Source organism: Sinocyclocheilus grahami, unplaced genomic scaffold, assembly GCF_001515645.1.
Source record: "Sinocyclocheilus grahami isolate Dianchi unplaced genomic scaffold, SAMN03320097.WGS_v1.1 scaffold126.1, whole genome shotgun sequence".
NCBI lineage: Eukaryota > Metazoa > Chordata > Actinopteri > Cypriniformes > Cyprinidae > Sinocyclocheilus > Sinocyclocheilus grahami.
In genome coordinates this window covers 3,723,292-3,740,433 of record NW_015505305.1, presented here as the reverse complement: position 1 = coordinate 3,740,433, position 17,142 = coordinate 3,723,292, and the positions used below count along the sequence as shown (strand labels likewise).

At 37.2% G+C, this 17,142-nt stretch overlaps 1 protein-coding gene across 1 annotated transcript in view; it reads left to right on the top strand.

Annotated features, from left to right (window-relative positions):
* The window catches only part of LOC107590309 (collagen alpha-1(XI) chain-like), a 79,181-nt gene that overhangs the window by 32,230 nt on the left and 29,809 nt on the right, over window positions 1–17,142 (top strand). The window contains exons 8-35 of the mRNA XM_016279017.1: window positions 760–1,068; window positions 2,364–2,426; window positions 2,572–2,613; window positions 2,704–2,766; window positions 4,049–4,072; window positions 4,570–4,623; window positions 4,710–4,763; window positions 4,899–4,952; window positions 5,048–5,101; window positions 5,805–5,858; window positions 5,962–6,006; window positions 6,169–6,222; window positions 6,302–6,346; window positions 6,974–7,027; window positions 8,161–8,205; window positions 9,110–9,163; window positions 9,471–9,515; window positions 9,919–9,972; window positions 10,060–10,104; window positions 11,223–11,276; window positions 11,353–11,460; window positions 11,628–11,681; window positions 13,933–13,986; window positions 15,785–15,829; window positions 15,926–15,979; window positions 16,061–16,105; window positions 16,760–16,813; window positions 16,898–16,951. Of these exons, the coding sequence (XP_016134503.1) occupies window positions 760–1,068; window positions 2,364–2,426; window positions 2,572–2,613; window positions 2,704–2,766; window positions 4,049–4,072; window positions 4,570–4,623; window positions 4,710–4,763; window positions 4,899–4,952; window positions 5,048–5,101; window positions 5,805–5,858; window positions 5,962–6,006; window positions 6,169–6,222; window positions 6,302–6,346; window positions 6,974–7,027; window positions 8,161–8,205; window positions 9,110–9,163; window positions 9,471–9,515; window positions 9,919–9,972; window positions 10,060–10,104; window positions 11,223–11,276; window positions 11,353–11,460; window positions 11,628–11,681; window positions 13,933–13,986; window positions 15,785–15,829; window positions 15,926–15,979; window positions 16,061–16,105; window positions 16,760–16,813; window positions 16,898–16,951 (1,734 nt within the window). The remainder of the gene's footprint in view (window positions 1–759; window positions 1,069–2,363; window positions 2,427–2,571; window positions 2,614–2,703; window positions 2,767–4,048; window positions 4,073–4,569; window positions 4,624–4,709; window positions 4,764–4,898; window positions 4,953–5,047; window positions 5,102–5,804; window positions 5,859–5,961; window positions 6,007–6,168; window positions 6,223–6,301; window positions 6,347–6,973; window positions 7,028–8,160; window positions 8,206–9,109; window positions 9,164–9,470; window positions 9,516–9,918; window positions 9,973–10,059; window positions 10,105–11,222; window positions 11,277–11,352; window positions 11,461–11,627; window positions 11,682–13,932; window positions 13,987–15,784; window positions 15,830–15,925; window positions 15,980–16,060; window positions 16,106–16,759; window positions 16,814–16,897; window positions 16,952–17,142) is intronic.

The window sequence follows — 17,142 nt, the reverse complement described above, 5'->3', positions numbered from 1 at the left end:
GTTGAAGGTTGAATTTGATCTGTTCCTGCATTTGATCACATCATTAATGCATTAGTGTGTGTATTCATAAGCATTATAATGTCATTTTAGACTTACATAATTTATTTCTGTCTTCTTTTTTCACCTCTAAACATAACATGTTTATTGTGGCAAAAAGACAGGAATATCTTAAAGTCTATCCTAAACTTCTATGTGTAATTATTAAATATGTAAATATAATGCTTTTTATATAATTAAGTTAACACTTTATCTGTCCCCCAAAATTTGAACACACATTCATAAAAGATACAAAAAATTATTAAGAAACGTTTAAGTGTTGAAATATACTTTTTAGCATCTCATTTGCATATAACAGCATTTCTATTAAATCAGAACTGTTTTTATCATTCTTAACTGTTATAAACATACATTATGTGTCTTTATACATGCACATTGCTGATTATATCTATCCATTAATGTAACTTGTATAATGTTGTGATTTACTTAACCAGATCTAATTTGTGCCTTATATTCTCATCTCACAAATTAATCCAAATCCTTGTATCCAATCCAAATCATCTGATATATTTGCATTGAATGAGACAAAGAAGTGTTACCTTGTGCTATTTTTAATAAATATATCTTATGAAATAATTTTTTCTCCTGCTTTGCATTAGATACAGTAGTATTTGCTTTAACTGCTTAAACTAACATCCATCTTCCCTCCGTTGCTCAAACTCCCTCCCCCTCTGCCCGGCCGCATTGCTTGGGTATAATAAGGCTGTGGAAGAGGACGTTTTCAGTGACTATGTCACTGAGACACCCCAGGCTGGTCTGGATCCAACCGCTGCCCCAGAGGCCGCGCTGCCCAGCAGCACTGCCGACTCCATTGGAGTGGACGCGTATGACTTTAAGGAGTATGATCTTAAGGAATATGATGTGACTGGGCTTGACAAAAATCAATATGAGTATGGGGCGTACGATGAGTTTGGCAATGTGGCTCCAAACCCTACATCCGCTTACGAGGACAGTTTTGGGCCAGGGGTTGCCGCAGAAAAAGATATCGCTGAAACAGAAGTGACGTTGGACGTAAGTACTGACCCCCCAAATGAGGGTGTCGCCCAGTACTCGGATTGTTGGATATGGGAATCTAGCATGCATTGTTGGCTTTGTAGTGCACTATTTTGCATGGGGTCCATCCATTTTTTTTTGTTCGGTGCGTTGGTTTATACTTACCTTTCTTTACTGGATGTGATTAGCATGTTTTGAAACATACAGACCACTACACTTCTTCCTCTTGTGCGTATTGGTTTTCTCTCCCTCCCGTCTCTGTGTACGTTATAGATCACATCGATCATATAGTCATTCACAGATCACTTACATGCACACTCTCATACCAACTATGGTTTGAACTCTCTGACTGTCAGCGTCTTATCTCCCATATTGCCCCGGGATACGGTAATTACCCCATACCACAGACCCAGCTGTCTGTTCAGACACACCTTTCTCCACCTCCTCCCACTTAAGAAGCTCATACTTCCCCTCCGTCAAACACTCCAGCACCTGTATCTTACAGGTCACATGAGCAAAGGTTTGACAGCATCAGATCCTGTCCATTACATTGCAGGTTACACAGTTTCCATCTTGTTAATCTCAGACGTCAATAAACACCTAATTTGCAGCTTCTTGATAGTTATTAAGGTAGTTGTTAAATTGTTAATTTTCTGTTTGAAATAAGATTATTTTGCTTACCCCATTGGCAGATTATTTTGCTTGTTTCAAGCAAAAACTCACTTAATTTTGACTTGTTTTTTTTTTCTGAAAACAAAGCAATAATTTTTACTTGTCTAGAAAATCCTTCTTGATTTAAGAATTTTTTGATATTTTGGCTGGAAACGACAAAACATCTAAGATAGAAAAGCATTTTTTTGCAGTGTGGGGTTGGATTGAGGGATCTAAAATATGATATAAAGGGATCTAGAATAATGCTTTATAAGTACTAATAAAGAGCCAATATGCTAGTAATATGCATGCTAATAAGCAACTAGTTAATAGTGAGAATTGGTCATTAAAGTGAAATGTTACCGAATTTAGCATCTTTTTTTAGCACTTTTCATATTCATATGTATTTTTACACTGCATACACTTAGCACTCTGCACCAACATTAACCCTATCTATCTATCTATCTATCTATCTATCTATCTATCTATCTATCTATCTATCTATCTATCTATCTATCTATCTATCTATCTATCTATCTATCTACCTATCTATTTGTATGTCTATATCTCTCTCTGTATCTCTGTTGTTCTATCTATTATTCTATCTACTTTATCTATAGTTCTATCATTTGTTCTGTCTAACCTCTGCTGTATGTTTGCAGTTGGGTGGCGGTGCTGTTCTGGGTCAGAAGGGAGAAAAAGGAGAACCTGCAGTGATTGAGCCGGTGAGTGATTGAAAGCTAATTCTGGGCATTCATCACCTTTGGAACAACATTGAGATTAGTTTATAAATATTCATTCATTCATTTGATGCTGTAATTTGTTCTGGTCAGTTTGTTTTATTCTGGTTTTGTTGTGATTCATATATAGGGAATGCTGATTGAAGGACCTGCTGGACTACCTGGACCTGCTGTAAGTTACCTGCATTTTTGCCCTCATCAGTAATTGGGTCATCATTGTGCTCTGGTCTGTCTGTTTACTCTATTTTATTTTTGTCTTTAGGGTCTTCCAGGCCCTCCAGGTTTACAAGGCCCCCCTGGTTCAGCCGGAGATTCTGGTGACAGGGTAAGAATTTGTTCTAGTCTCTGACTCCAGGCTATATTTACTTATGCCAACCACAGGTATTTTCAGAACATTAACAAGGTTTGGTTAAGGTTTAGGTCTTAATCTTTCTTTTGTCATATTTTGTTTTACAGAAATGTCATTAGTCACTGAAAAAAAATCTACAGTTATTAAGTGGGAAATGAGGCATGTCAAATGAAATCTGTGATAAACATAATGAGACACAGATTGTCTCCTATCAGGCTTGAGAAAAACTTGTGTTGGAGACTAAGCAAGAAAGGCTCAGAAAAACAGTCTAACTGCAGGACTGTATGAAAATGTGTCAGTAAACAAAACATAATACTAATTTCAGGTGTGAAACCCTGAGTTGCTTTATTTAGAAACACAGATTAAAGACAGTTCCCAGTCAAAGCATGTTCCCAGTAATTCAAGTTACTTCAGAATGAGCAGTCATTGTTCAGTAGGCAAATCGGACAAAATTTCTGATTAAATGCAGCACGCTACCCTCAATCTATTTCTGTATGCAAAATACATACATTGCTCACAAAAAAACATCTATTGCCTTAAACTGTTTGAGGACAATTATCATTAGACATTCCCAAACCAACTCCAAAGTCTGTCTAGGGTTCTGATGTTAGGTTTGTATTATGGGTAATTTACATCTACGTAAATACACTCTCTAACAGAAACAATACACACACAAGAACGCAAATGAAGAAACTAAATAACTTGTTTGAATCAGAATACAGTTAATTTTATCAGTGAAAATAAAGAAAAGATCATTACAATACAAGACTGCTAAACCACAAAAGGCAATGAAATGCATATCGATATAATGTGAGATCTTGAGTACTTCCTGTTAATGATTTTGTCAAACTAAGACCTGTACACTTCAGGTTGTTTATTAGTGTTATTTAACATCTTCCCAAGCTAAACTTGTAGCAAGAGTGAAACAGTGGGATAGTTTGTTGTGACTGGACTTGGTGGAGACAACAGGGAACCATCTGGACAGGGATATGAAATGTTGTTTAGGCAAGAGTAATTATTACACAGTAATATCCCCCAGTGCTCATGAGCTAGAAAATGAAAACAATCAGTATCTTTAAAATGGACAACTTCACTAAAGGGTAATGGAAGTGAGAGGGTCTCTCTATCTCTGTTCGATCTCCCTCCCTATCTCATTCCTGTCTTGGCATTCTCTTACCTGTGTGTTGTCAAGTCAAGAAGTGTCAAATTACTGATTTATCCCTTCTCTCTTTCTCTCCCGCTCTTCCTGCTTCCCCAGGGTCCGCCCGGCCGTGCTGGTCTTTCCTAGATGTGTCATTTAAAAAGCAGACAAATGAGAATCTTCACGTTTCCAAATGGTTCCTTATAGTAGGGTGTACTTTTAGAAATAAATGCAAAACTCAACTCTCGAATTATCTTTGAAATAAGTAAGAAAAAAACTAGGACAGTCTGTCTGGAATTACAGCAATTTCAAAATCAACAGTTGCTTTTCTAAGTATTCAGCTTCATCTGGTGCTGTGCTAAAGAAACAGCACAATTCCCTAGTAAAAATGCAATAACTAGCTTTTAAAACAAATCCAGCTCATTGTGTCAACTACATTAACTTTAGTATTTTTATTCAGGGCTTTGATTCTCCAGGAGAGTGAAGAACGGGAATTGTATATGCTGGGAAATATTGCCACCTGCTGTTTCTTTGTATATAGTGCAGGCATTTCGATCTTTCTGTAACTGTGTTAAAAACATGTTGGTTTGGTCTAGTCTTGGTCTAATACATCTCTCTCTGGTGTCAACTACATTTAGGGTCTACCAGGTTCTCCTGGACTGAAAGGAGAGAGTGGAGACCATGGTCCTCAGGTAAGACAGCATTTCTCACCACCCAAGGTCATCCTACCTAATTATCTACTTACTTACTTAAATAATCATATATCTTTCCATCATAGGGTCCGAGGGGTATCCAAGGCCCACCAGGGCAAATGGGAAAACTTGGCAAGAGAGTAAGATATTTCTCTTTATTTTTCACACACACAAAAGATTATTCATTTTTGCATTCACTTGAATGAGTCTTCGGTTAGCGTATGAACACATAATGGTTTCCAGTAGTCATATCTTCTCTGATCTTTCTGTGACAGGGTCGTGCTGGAACCGATGGGGCCCGTGGAATGCCTGGAGAATCTGGATCTAAGGTACAAGAGATATTCTCACCCACATATATGCCATATGCGAAATAGTACCTATAAATATATTGTTTGATTTTTTTTTTACCTCATCTTCTTCAAAGGGTGACAGAGGTTTTGATGGGCTTCCAGGTCTGCCCGGTGAGAAGGGACACAGGGTGAGTATGAATGCATACAAAACAATTCAACTGACAAATGCAGTAAATGATCAGGCTGTATAGAAGGGGCTTTGAAAAGTAGAAGAGATTCACAACTATTTTTTCAGAGCAATGATTCACAACAATATGCTAATTACTAAATTATCTTTTAGGTGCAACTCCTATTTTGGAGGGACATGTGGTAACTCTGTATGTTGTGTTAAAATTAAATTAATAAAAATACTGGACAATTTGGACAATTAATATATATTGTTACATATTAAATAACTAAATATAATTTAAAACAAAAAAATAAATAACATAAATTAATTGCCGCAAACAAGTACATTTTATGCTCTCTAGTTAGCATTTGAAATCGTATTTTTTAGCAACTTTTTTTCAACAACAATAATAACAAAATAATAGTATCCTTATTGTACATTGGAAACAAGGGCGTCAAACATTAGCTGACAATTTTGTTCTTCCTTGTACTATGGATATATAATAAATAATGATACCGAGAAGAATCATGAGCACTTCCAACGTGAAATGAAGAGCCTTCTACTCTGGAAAATCTACAGTAGGGTATTTCCAGCCTTTTCCCCTGTCAACACAGGTAATACTAATAGGATCCAAAATGGCTCCCTAGATCACTTTCTAGCAAAGGTGAAAAGATTATATATTAAGTTGGATGTAATAAAGTATGACTGTCTCTTTCTGGCAGGGTGAGAACGGTCCTCTTGGTCCCCCTGGACCTCACGGAGAGGACGGACCAAGGGTAAGTGCTTTTCTGAATTAACTGAAGAAACGTCCTTCTCATCAGTTTCAACTATTAGAATATCCATATTCTCTTCACTTCTTCACTTCTTCCACCTTTACAGGGAGAAGATGGAGAGATTGGACCAAGAGGACTTGCTGGTGAAAGTGTAAGTGTGTCTCACCTTGTATTTTTTTATTTTTTTATGTTTTATTTCCAGTTTGCCACCAGAGGGCAGAGTCACTCAACAGCTTATCATGATTCCTATTAAAATTCAGAAGAGAATACTTGGTCTTTTTAATCAGAACCTTCTCATTTCTTTTTATCTCAGGGGCCACGAGGTCTGCTCGGCCCTAGAGGCCCTCCTGGAGTTCCTGGACAACCTGTAAGTGATTTTTAATTTAGAATCGTGTGGATCTGATGCTGATTGCCCACTTCTAATCTTTTACAATTGATTTCTGCAGGGCATTGCTGGTGTTGATGGTCCACAGGGTCCCAAAGGAAACATGGTAAGAGACATGGATCTCGTAAACCTGGCATTTTGTTGATAAAATCAGTGTAGCTGATGCTGATGATAGGCTACTTGTTGAGTGGGTTTTACACATGTTTCAGCCTTTATGTATCTATACTAGGACTACTGTCAAGTTTAAATTTCATTTCTTACTGCCACAGTGAACGAATAAACCTTGTGTAACAAAATAGCTCTGAATTTGGCGTCAAATCTGAAACATCTTCTGTTTTCGGAACCACATTATAATTAATAAAAACAACAGTTAATTAATCTATGTATAAACGCTAAGTCGTGACCCCTCAGATATATTCAGGAGCTTTTTTTTTCAGAACTAAACTGATATGCCATGAAAAAGAGTGTTTCAAATATATGAGGACAGTTTAATCATAATGTAGCACTGGCATTCTTGAAGCTGACACGGTATAACAGCCTTTTTTTCTGTTAACTTTAAAATTAATTTTGTCCATAAGACATTTTATTAGCATTGTGTTCACTGTATTAGCATTATATTCACATCAGCAATCAAAGCACATATGTCAGCCCACATAGAGATATATAGAACATTGCTGGTGATTTGACATATTTAGGGTGCAGTTGACATGTACCATCTTTTTCTGTTGAACAGGGACCCCAGGGAGAGCCGGGCCCTCCTGGTCAACAGGGAATCACAGGAACACAGGTGAGAACAAACACAGACACACTTTAGACACTGAACCCCGGAGGTTTTACTATAATAAGGCTTGAGGATTGTTTCTCATGTGCAAGATACATTTTGATTGACTTTGGATCAAGCAATCCCATGTCATCTACATTTTCTTTTTATATTAAGGGTTCCCATGGTCTTGGAAATGTCAAAGAAATTAATCAGATCATGAAAAAGTAAAAACAAATGTTAAAAAGGGGCACCAATAATTAATATATATTGCTAAATAATAAATAATACATTATTTATATAGATTATGTATTTTATTTATTATTAAATACTCAAATATCTGCAATATATAATAAATTAAATCATTAAAAAACATTCACACACACACACACACACACACACACACACACACGTGTGTGTGTGTACAAGAACAAAAACTAATAAAAATTACAAAAACAACAAAATTAACATGAAAGCAGAAATTCTAAAAAATAAAATCTAATTTAAAATATTATCTAAAATATCTCAATGATTCTAAAATAATAACAAAAAAAAAAATAACAAAAAAGCAATATAACAAAGAGTGAAAAATTTAAGGGGGTCTGAATACTTTCCGTACCCACTGTATATATATTTGCTTTACAAGCTTAAATATTTAATTATTTGATCAACTGAAATCTGACTTATTATTTAACCCAATTCGTTTAACCAATTTCTCATCCTCTCTATCATTTTTCAATCTCAGAGGGCACAGTGAAATTATCTGAAATATTTCTGTAAGCCTCTGCTGGGCTCATAGGAAGTGGGCAGCTGAAAGCATCTCATTCATAACGCCCCACCTGCAGCGGTCGAATCAGAGCAGTGAGCTCAGATTTCCCTGGAGTAAACTCCTGGTCAGCACATACACAAAAACACTGAATCAGCCACTGTAAACACACACATAGTAAACACACGTGTGTATGCACACACACTCAAGCACACTGTGCAAACATGAGTGACCCTGCCAACACACACACACAGGGACAATACAATAAGTCCATTATTGGGTGTTAGTCATCAGTTTGGGCTCCTCTCTACCACACACCTACCCCTCTATCTCTCCCCGCCCTGCTGCCATGGCAACAAAGCTTGACATTTGCTGTCTGTTTTCTGTTGTGCAGGGTCTTCCAGGTCCACAGGGCCCCATCGGACCGCCTGGAGAAAAAGTAAGTATTTCGTGTTTTTCATGCATATAATTCTCAGGAGTTTCCTTTAAACAGATTGAGACCAAAAAGAAAGATATGTAACATATCATGGTGATATAAAATTGTTGGTTTATTTATTATTACACAACCCTGCACCTTGAAAAAAAAAATCTGCTGAGAAAACTTAGCAAAAAAGTCCAAAATGATGCTAAGCTAAAAAAAGAAGAAGAATTTTTCAAATTTATTCAATGCACTCATAAAAAGAAAAAAGGTCATAAAGATTCAGTTTTAATGATAAAAAAGTATTCATAATACATCATTTAATTTATAATCTGCGAAGGAGTGTAAAAATCATAATGTCTTCAGAATCATTTATATATGTGAAAATCAGCTGATAATTGAACAAATAATAGTAACTTGGCTCTGAGGAAGCTAGGAATCGTGTATTTGTTACCGTTTTTCTGGTAATAAAAGGATAATACAAGACTTCTTCACCTTATAAATGGTAGTCAAAAGCAAAAATGCTATGAAATGTATTTGAGACATTTATATTTTTTTGAGAAAGTGTAACATGCCAGAGCAAAACATGCACTAATTTTGCAATCAGCACCCTGAATTTAGTAAAAAGCAAGTATTTGATTCCATTCCGCAAACATTCTGCAGGCGGTGTTATCAATCACTTATATTTATATTTCTTGCTCTTTTGCTTTGGATACACAAATAAATTCAAAATGAGCTTTGGTGCAGGATAGATGTGACTTAGTCTCAAAACATCACTGGAGCATGCATTTATTTCTGTAGCATTCATTTTCGAGCGTATTTTATTTTTCATGATTCAGTGCATGTTATTTCCTGTAGGGCATCTGTGGTCTTAGAAATTCTTCTTAATCCAATCGAAGTTCTTTTTCTCTGTCTCTTCATACAGGGTCCTCATGGAAGGTCTGGTTTGCCTGGATTGCCTGGTGCAGATGGACCTTCTGTAAGTATCAGTGATACTGATATATCAAGTGATTCATGTCTGCTAAACTACTACATATTTCACAGCCTATTGTCTATAAATTGGACAAAGACCATAACTAATTGTCTATCTTACACATTTTGCTTGCTGACATAATTGATAGTATAGAAGCATCATAGCAAAGATGCATGTTGAATCTGCAGCTCAAGCGACTCAAAACACAAACTATTTATAACAAACTTTGAGAACTATAGCTAATGTCACACACTAAAGAGACATACGTCTTTCAGCTGTCACTTTATATTAATTATCTGTATTTATTCTACAGGGTCATCCTGGTAAAGAGGGTCCACCTGGAGAGAAAGGAGCTTTGGTAAGGAAACACAAGTTTAGGGAGCATTTAAACAGAATGTGTACTGGTCGATCAGATTTATACAGTATATGTAATATTATTGTATTATGGATTATTAATAAAAATGTATTTAATTTTGGGATTATGCTAATGCCAGGCAGCTAAAAAGTGGTTAAAATTGCTAATGCTAATTGCTCCCTGATGCAAATGTGTCTTGCAGAGCATTTGGTCTTGATCTTTTAGCTGTCTGACTAAAGTAATATTTGTCCCTGACTATGGTTTTCTTCTTTTGACTGTTTAATTCAATTTCATATTTTGAAAACATTGTTTGAAAGTATCTGATCGGTGTGTTTAGCTAACCTCAGCCACAGATATTTGTTGTTTGCCGTACACATTTCGTAATTTTTCAATGTGTCATTATCAGGGCCAGACCGGTCCCCAAGGCCCCATCGGCTATCCTGGTCCTCGCGGTGTGAAGGTAAGGCATTTTTTGTGTTTGATAGAGATTTATTGGTATGCATTGAGTTTTCGATCTTTGCTTGATCACATTCTCTCTGTCTTACAGGGTGCTGATGGCGTCCGTGGACTGAAAGGAGGCAAAGGAGAGAAGGTATGCAAAAAAACACATATTTTTTGAATGAGGCAAAGGAGAATTTATCCACACTATCCACTAGAAGTTAATGCTTGTACTAAGAATCATTGCAATGACACTTACTGGTCACTAAATCTGCATAAAAAGAGTCCAATAGCCACTACACATTCTCTCCACTTAAACATCATATCATAAGTGCTGTTTAATCATGCAGAGAAAGTGTCATAACACTTATTCAAGACACAAAATCACTTCATCACCATTAACTACGTCCAGATTGCAGTCGGCTGTAATTAACAATGTAGAAAAAAATGTTTGAGAATGCCACTCAACTGAGGGTGGGATTGATACTGTAGTGCCATCATAACAAGACTGAGTGTCTAGCCGTGTCCATATCCAAATAAATAAGGCATTAGTTGAGTCGACAATGCCGTCAGGTGGTCACAAAGTTGCAGAATGCATCATGCACATGTAGGCGAGAGATTCAGACTGATGTTTAGTGACAGAGAATGAGAATGAGAATTCAATCATAAATCAACACTATGAATCATAACAGTTAGCATACCTTTAGATATGTGCTCCATTTTAGCTGTTAGCACACATTTAGTCAAGTGCTGTCAGGTAGTCACAAGTTGCACAATGCATCATACATGTGTGAAAGATTCAGACTGATGTTTAGTGACAGAGAATGAGAATTCAATCATAAATCAACACTATGAATCATAACAGTTAGCATACCTTTAGATGTTTGCTCCCTTTCAGCTGTTAGCACACATTTAGTCAAGCGCTGTCAGGTGGTCAGAAGTTGCACAATGCATCATACATGTGTGAAAGATTCAGACTGATGTTTAGTGACAGAGAATGAGAATTCAATCCCAGATTAGCATACATTTAGCAGCTAGCTTATTTTTAGCCATTAGCACCCATCGAGCTTTTAGCACAGGTTTAGTTCAATTTATTCCATATATGTAACTTCTAGACTGAATGAAATCATTGACCGTGTTGCAGTACTGCATTATTGTCAGCAGGTGGAGATCTAGTACAATGCTAAAGAATTAATAGTGCTGTATTTATATGCAGAAGTTATAGCTTCATCACTCTATATGTTTTCCCTAATGTTTCATCCTACTTTTCAGGGCGAGGATGGTTTCCCGGGTTTCAAGGGAGACATGGGTCTCAAAGGCGACAGGGTAAATAAACAGTGTCCATCCTAATTTTATCCCATGAAGGGCCGCACTGATTGGCTGGATTTCTGTGTATGTTCAGGGTGAATTTGGATTGGCTGGACCCAGAGGTGAGGATGGACCAGAGGGCCCGAAGGGTCGTGCGGGTCCCAACGGTGAATCTGGACCCCTGGGACCTGCTGGAGAAAAGGTACGCTGCTTGTTAATTACAGATTACCATTATTAGTTGATTACCAATGCATAGGGCATCAGGAAGTGATGTGGGGTTTGTGTTTGGAATATTACTATTATCAAATGAGATGTTTGTTTGTCCAGAGATGTTCTTGCACTAATGATCCTTGGCTTGTTTTCCATCAGGGCAAACTTGGTGTTCCGGGATTGCCCGGCTATCCAGGACGTCAAGGGCCAAAGGTATGCACTTAAATTGAACATGACACCTGTACCTGCATCACAATTGTTTCACTTATGAGCTAAACAACAACTTGGCTCATTAGCATGAACTAATGCCCTCCTGAGAATGCATTATGCATGCTGCACTGAGTGAGACTTTTTTCAAATGAGCAGCTCATGCCAGGATTGTTCCCTGTGCTGTTGGGGATGCTGGTCACGCAGGCAGTGAGGAGAAGTTGGAGCACGGTTGCCTGTGTCCGACCTCAGTGCCTTTCATCAACAACAGCATCAGCTGTAACAGCAGTACCCAATCTGGCTCAAGCCAGCCCCAAACTAGACCTTAAGTGGCCTTGGAGGTCTGGAGACCTTCTATGACAAACACTGGTGTCATTACAGGCACCTAGTTGGTACAACTGGGAAGACTCTGAGTTTTCAGTATACAGTTTGGTATGTTGCTTGGTAAATTAATATGGAGTGCGCTTCACAGTCATTTATGATTTATAATCAGTATTTTTTGTGTCCTAAAACATTCTAAAATAAGATAAATATACATGAGAATTAAAACTGCACAAGATAATAAAACTTGTTTTCTTGGAATATAATTTTTTTTTAATTAAAATATATTCTTATGCTATTGGAAGATTTTTGCTGCATCCAAAAATGTGTACTTTCAGAATGTGATTAATTTAATGAAGTTAAATTTGAAACTTAATTTCCAGCCATTAATGAAAGCTCCGTCATCTAAAAAGATATAACGACAACAATTCCAAATTCTGTAAATATTAACATGTATGAATTATTTATTAACATGAATTCTTTTATTTGATTTTATTTTAGAATATGTACTTTCAGAATATGTACAACTTAATGAAATTTTCAACCACTGATGAAGGCTATTTTTGGAAATAAATACATTCCTTGGTATTGTCACTAAAAATATATTATAAAGACAGTGTCAAATTCTGTAAATATTATGATTTATTTAGTATTTATGAATTTATTCATTTTTCATTTAAATTTAATTTAAAATTTCACTTTTTTCCAGTATTTTTCTCTAAACTTTTCTGCAGACCACCCCTTTTAACATACTGTATTATTTAAGTACACATATTGGAGGTGTTAGGCTGTCAAAACCTTATTCTGTTTGTTTGCATGTGCCAGTTGACTCGACACAGGCTCCACCAATTGTGTCAGATTTTGTTTGTCTCATTCACTATTTTTGCAGTTAATTTTGGTGCCGATAGTGGAGTAGAAATGACACCTATCTTGAATTTACTTTAATTAGATGGAATAAAGCCCAGTCCTAGCAGAGGTGCTGACTCCGGTGGTAAATTTACAGTCTCGTAAATTCGCTTCTATTTAGCAGCATTAACGAACGACAGACAAGTGATGTGATTACAAGCACTTTGACATGCCATCATCTCTGGAATGGATTCACACAGCCTGCCAACTCTCAAATTATCATGAAGTGCACTTTTGAAGACCAGCCATCACTGTCTGAGTGGTTACTGGCGTCAAAGTTGTGGCATTTTTTATAGAGTATCATTGCTTATTCGTCATTGTCTCACCTTTACAGTTTCATAATATGCTTTGTGGTAAATCAAACCTGATTTCTGCAGGACCCGACTCTGAGGCCTGGCCTTAGTATGAATGTGTAAAACAATCTATTGATTTTCTTTCTTGAATGCTTATACCGCTGCCAGGATTGAGGAACGTGGGTAAGCTGTTTTTAATTTACTGCATTGAAAATGAGAGAACGAGACAGACAAGAGTTGAGAATGAGAGCAATTAAGACTCATCAGTAGTGACTCTTAATATTAACTCTGTTTGGTTGTTTATCTGACTGAGTGGCCATTTGTTTTCGTCCAATGTCTGGATCTCTGTCCTCGGTGGACCCTGTTGTATTTCCGCACTGACAAGCGATCCCTTCCTGAAGCTCTCCTGTGCTTAGTCTTGTGCAAATAAAACAAGGAAACTGATCATCGAGATCGGTCTTGTTTATCTTGGGATATATCATAAGCATTCAAAGGCTATCTTTCAACCGCTGAATTATTCTGAGAAAAAAGCTTGCCAACAATAGGGACAAAGCAGTCTCACAGCTATTTAAAACTCTACTGTGGGAGTAGCAAAGCCAAAGATGCTAATGCTAACAGATTGTAACATAACTGTCAGAATCAGCAGGAGAGTCGGAACTCTTGGAGTTTATCCATCATTAATATGCAGGTCCTGCTGCCTTCTCTTCCTCGCTTAAGTCGTTTTCTTTGATTTGCAGGGTTCTAACGGTTTCCCCGGATTCCCAGGAGCCAACGGAGAGAAAGGAGCCAGGGTGAGATGGATTCTTCCAACCTGCTTTGTGTGACGTGCACACTGCATTATAACAAACATATGAAAAAGGCTGATTGATTCCTTCTATGAAAGGATTTGTATGATGACTTTGTACAAAAACACGGACACAAATCAATATGTGACTACAAAAGATGCTGGAACGATTGCGTTCATGGTGATTCAGCGACAATCACGCATCTGGAAAACCATTCACTTGCAGAAGTGGGCAAAAGTGCGTGAATACGTTGGGTCAAATGTCATCTGAATGTACTTACATTTACACTCACCTTATGGCAACCTTTACATGTATATTGTTACTTACAACCTTTACATTTGCCTTTGCATTTACCTTTACATTTAAGTTCATTTTATGTGGTATGCAGTAAAACTGAGGTAGTGTTATTAAATTTGATCCACCGGTTAAAATGAGACCTGTTAAATTTAATCCTGGCTGAAACTATTCAGTGCCTGAATAGAAATCTTTAAAAAAAATAACTTTATGATATACAGGTGTGTGGTCTGAACAATGTAATTATCTCCATAAATGTCTTTTAAAATATATTTGACATGTAATAGTATATATATTTTTTAATTAGCTTTCCTTTTTTAAGCTACCATTCAATGTACTAGTTTAGCATACCACATGTCGATTAGCCTACTAGCTTAGCTCATCACATATGCAAATTATGTTTTTAAATTACATTATATTTTGTTTAGTTTCATTAAGTTATTACTCGCAACACCAAAATTACCTAATTTAGAGAGTTAAAAGCATGTTTTCACTTGTTATAATTAAGTAGGTAACACTTTATTTCGATAGTCCACTTTAGACATTCTATTAACAGTAAGTAACTTTGCAACTACATGTCAACTAGCAGTTAGTAGAGACTGTTTGCTTAATATTTTCTAACACTTTCTTTGTCGACTTATTCTACTAACCCTAAACCTACCCTAACAGTCTACACTGAGAGTTAGTAGACATGTAGATGCAAATTAATGAGAATTAGTTGACATGTAGTTGATATGTAGTTACAAAGTTACTTATAGTTAGAATGTCTAAAGTGGCCTATCGAAATAAAGTGTAACCTTAAGTAGCATTGTTGTGCTAAAGCCTTCCATAAGAGAGCCTGCATTTTACTATGTCAAAATTCCGCTTAGATTCACATTTTAGATATATTTTGTTTATCAAAGCAATGGATAAATACTGTATGTTTGTGACTATTTCATAAACAGAATGCTAAAGATAAATTATGTTAAGTACTGAGTCTAAACCTACTCTTACGAACACAAGTTGCACAATGCATCATACATGTGTGAAAGATTCAGTGCAATAATCTGTGCAATTGGTGCAGCCGCACCTGGCCCCGCGCTTGAGGGGTCCCGCGGCGAACGGACCTATGAAAGTGTCTCACCCATTAATTCAATGAGAATCTCACTTGCAAACAAACCTCATAGGAAACCTCTTAGCAAAAGCAACTGTGCCCTAAGCATTTATGATTATTCATAACTAAATGTCAGGTTAGCTGCTATTTTTCCAAGTGTTTAGATTCTGCTCATGAGCAGGGAGCAAAATGACAGTGTATGTGTGTATGTTTGTGTGCTTCTAATACACCTACACCTCATCTGAAACAAATATTGCCATGGCTCCTAGAATCCAATGCTTGTTTTCCCCCGTACACACTGCCATCTCATCTTGGCAAAAAGAATGGCTACAACTGCAGCAATTGGATTTGCTGTGTGTAGCTATTGAATTCACCCTCAATTTTTACCACACTCATTTTTCTTCTTTCTTTTCAAAGGGAGTGGCAGGGAAATCTGGTCCAAGAGGTCAAAGAGGTCCGACGGTGTGTACTGCTTCAGCACTTCACCATCCATTTTTATTTAATTTTGCTGAATTTAATTATGCAAGTTAAAGAGTCTTAAATATCCTGAATTTTTAGGGTCCCCGTGGTGCACGCGGTGCCAGAGGCCCAACAGGAAAGCCAGGCCCTAAGGTACTGCTTCCCTCAGGCTTTGTTTTTGTCAAACACTTCCGTTGCACAGTCCTTATGCTTCGCTCTCTCATTATCCAACAGGGAACAGCAGGCAACGACGGTCCACCTGGCCCACCCGGTGAGAGAGTAAGTGCCACCCAGAATGCATTGCAACAAACATTTTTATCCCATCATTCTATCTACGGGGAGATGGTGTACGGCTTGAAGCGCTCAGAGAGGGTGCTTTAGCAGGAAGCACAGTGAGGATTAGCTCAGCATGTGGGGGTACTCCAGATAAGAGGACTTACCACCAAACCCGTGTTTCCGTCTGGAAGCTATTATAGATTTATGAAGAGCTCTTGAGCATTAGACCACTGGAAGGCTGTTGTCCAAGGCTCACATCACTCGAAATCTGATGTTGCACTGTTTATCTCTACCATGAAATCCTGTTCTCGTTTGGTCCTCTATTTTTCAGTATTTCCTGTTTATTCCAGTTCTCAGTTGGAATCTGAAAGTCTTTTTTAAGCATTTCGAAAGCCTGTTGACTATTCCTACATTGCACTTAGTTTCAGCTTGTAATATTTTATTAATGTTTTGTTTTTGTTCATATTTATAAATTCTCCTTCCTTCTTTGGACTTTTACTGAGATTATAAGACAAAAGATCATCAGATAAATATTCACTTCTTCTAGTTCACATTTCAGATATTGCCATTAAACCATCTGCACTGCTTTGTTGTCTTATTTTTTAAGTAAAGCAACAAACTTCTCACCAAATAAATGTATTTTCCTGTTTTGTTCAGGGACCTCAAGGGCCCCAGGGTCCCGTTGGTTTCCCAGGACCGAAGGGCCCCCCTGTAAGTACCTGTTTATCTACACTGTTTTAGATGCTGAAAAATGTGCCATTTACTTACAGTACAGTACTTTGTTCTCTGTTTTAGGGACCACCTGGGAAGGATGGGCTGCCTGGTCACCCTGGCCAGCGGGGAGAAACTGTAAGTGTTTCTGATCACTCACACTTATAGATCACCCAAATAGCCTAAGCGATAACATATAGCAGACATCACTGATCACTTGTGGGAAGAGAGCATGTTCAGGGACTGAATGAGCCTCTGAGTTATGTGTAAATCTGAAGGAGTTATGATGTTAGATGGCGGTTATTTCTGATCCAGACAGAAGCTTTATT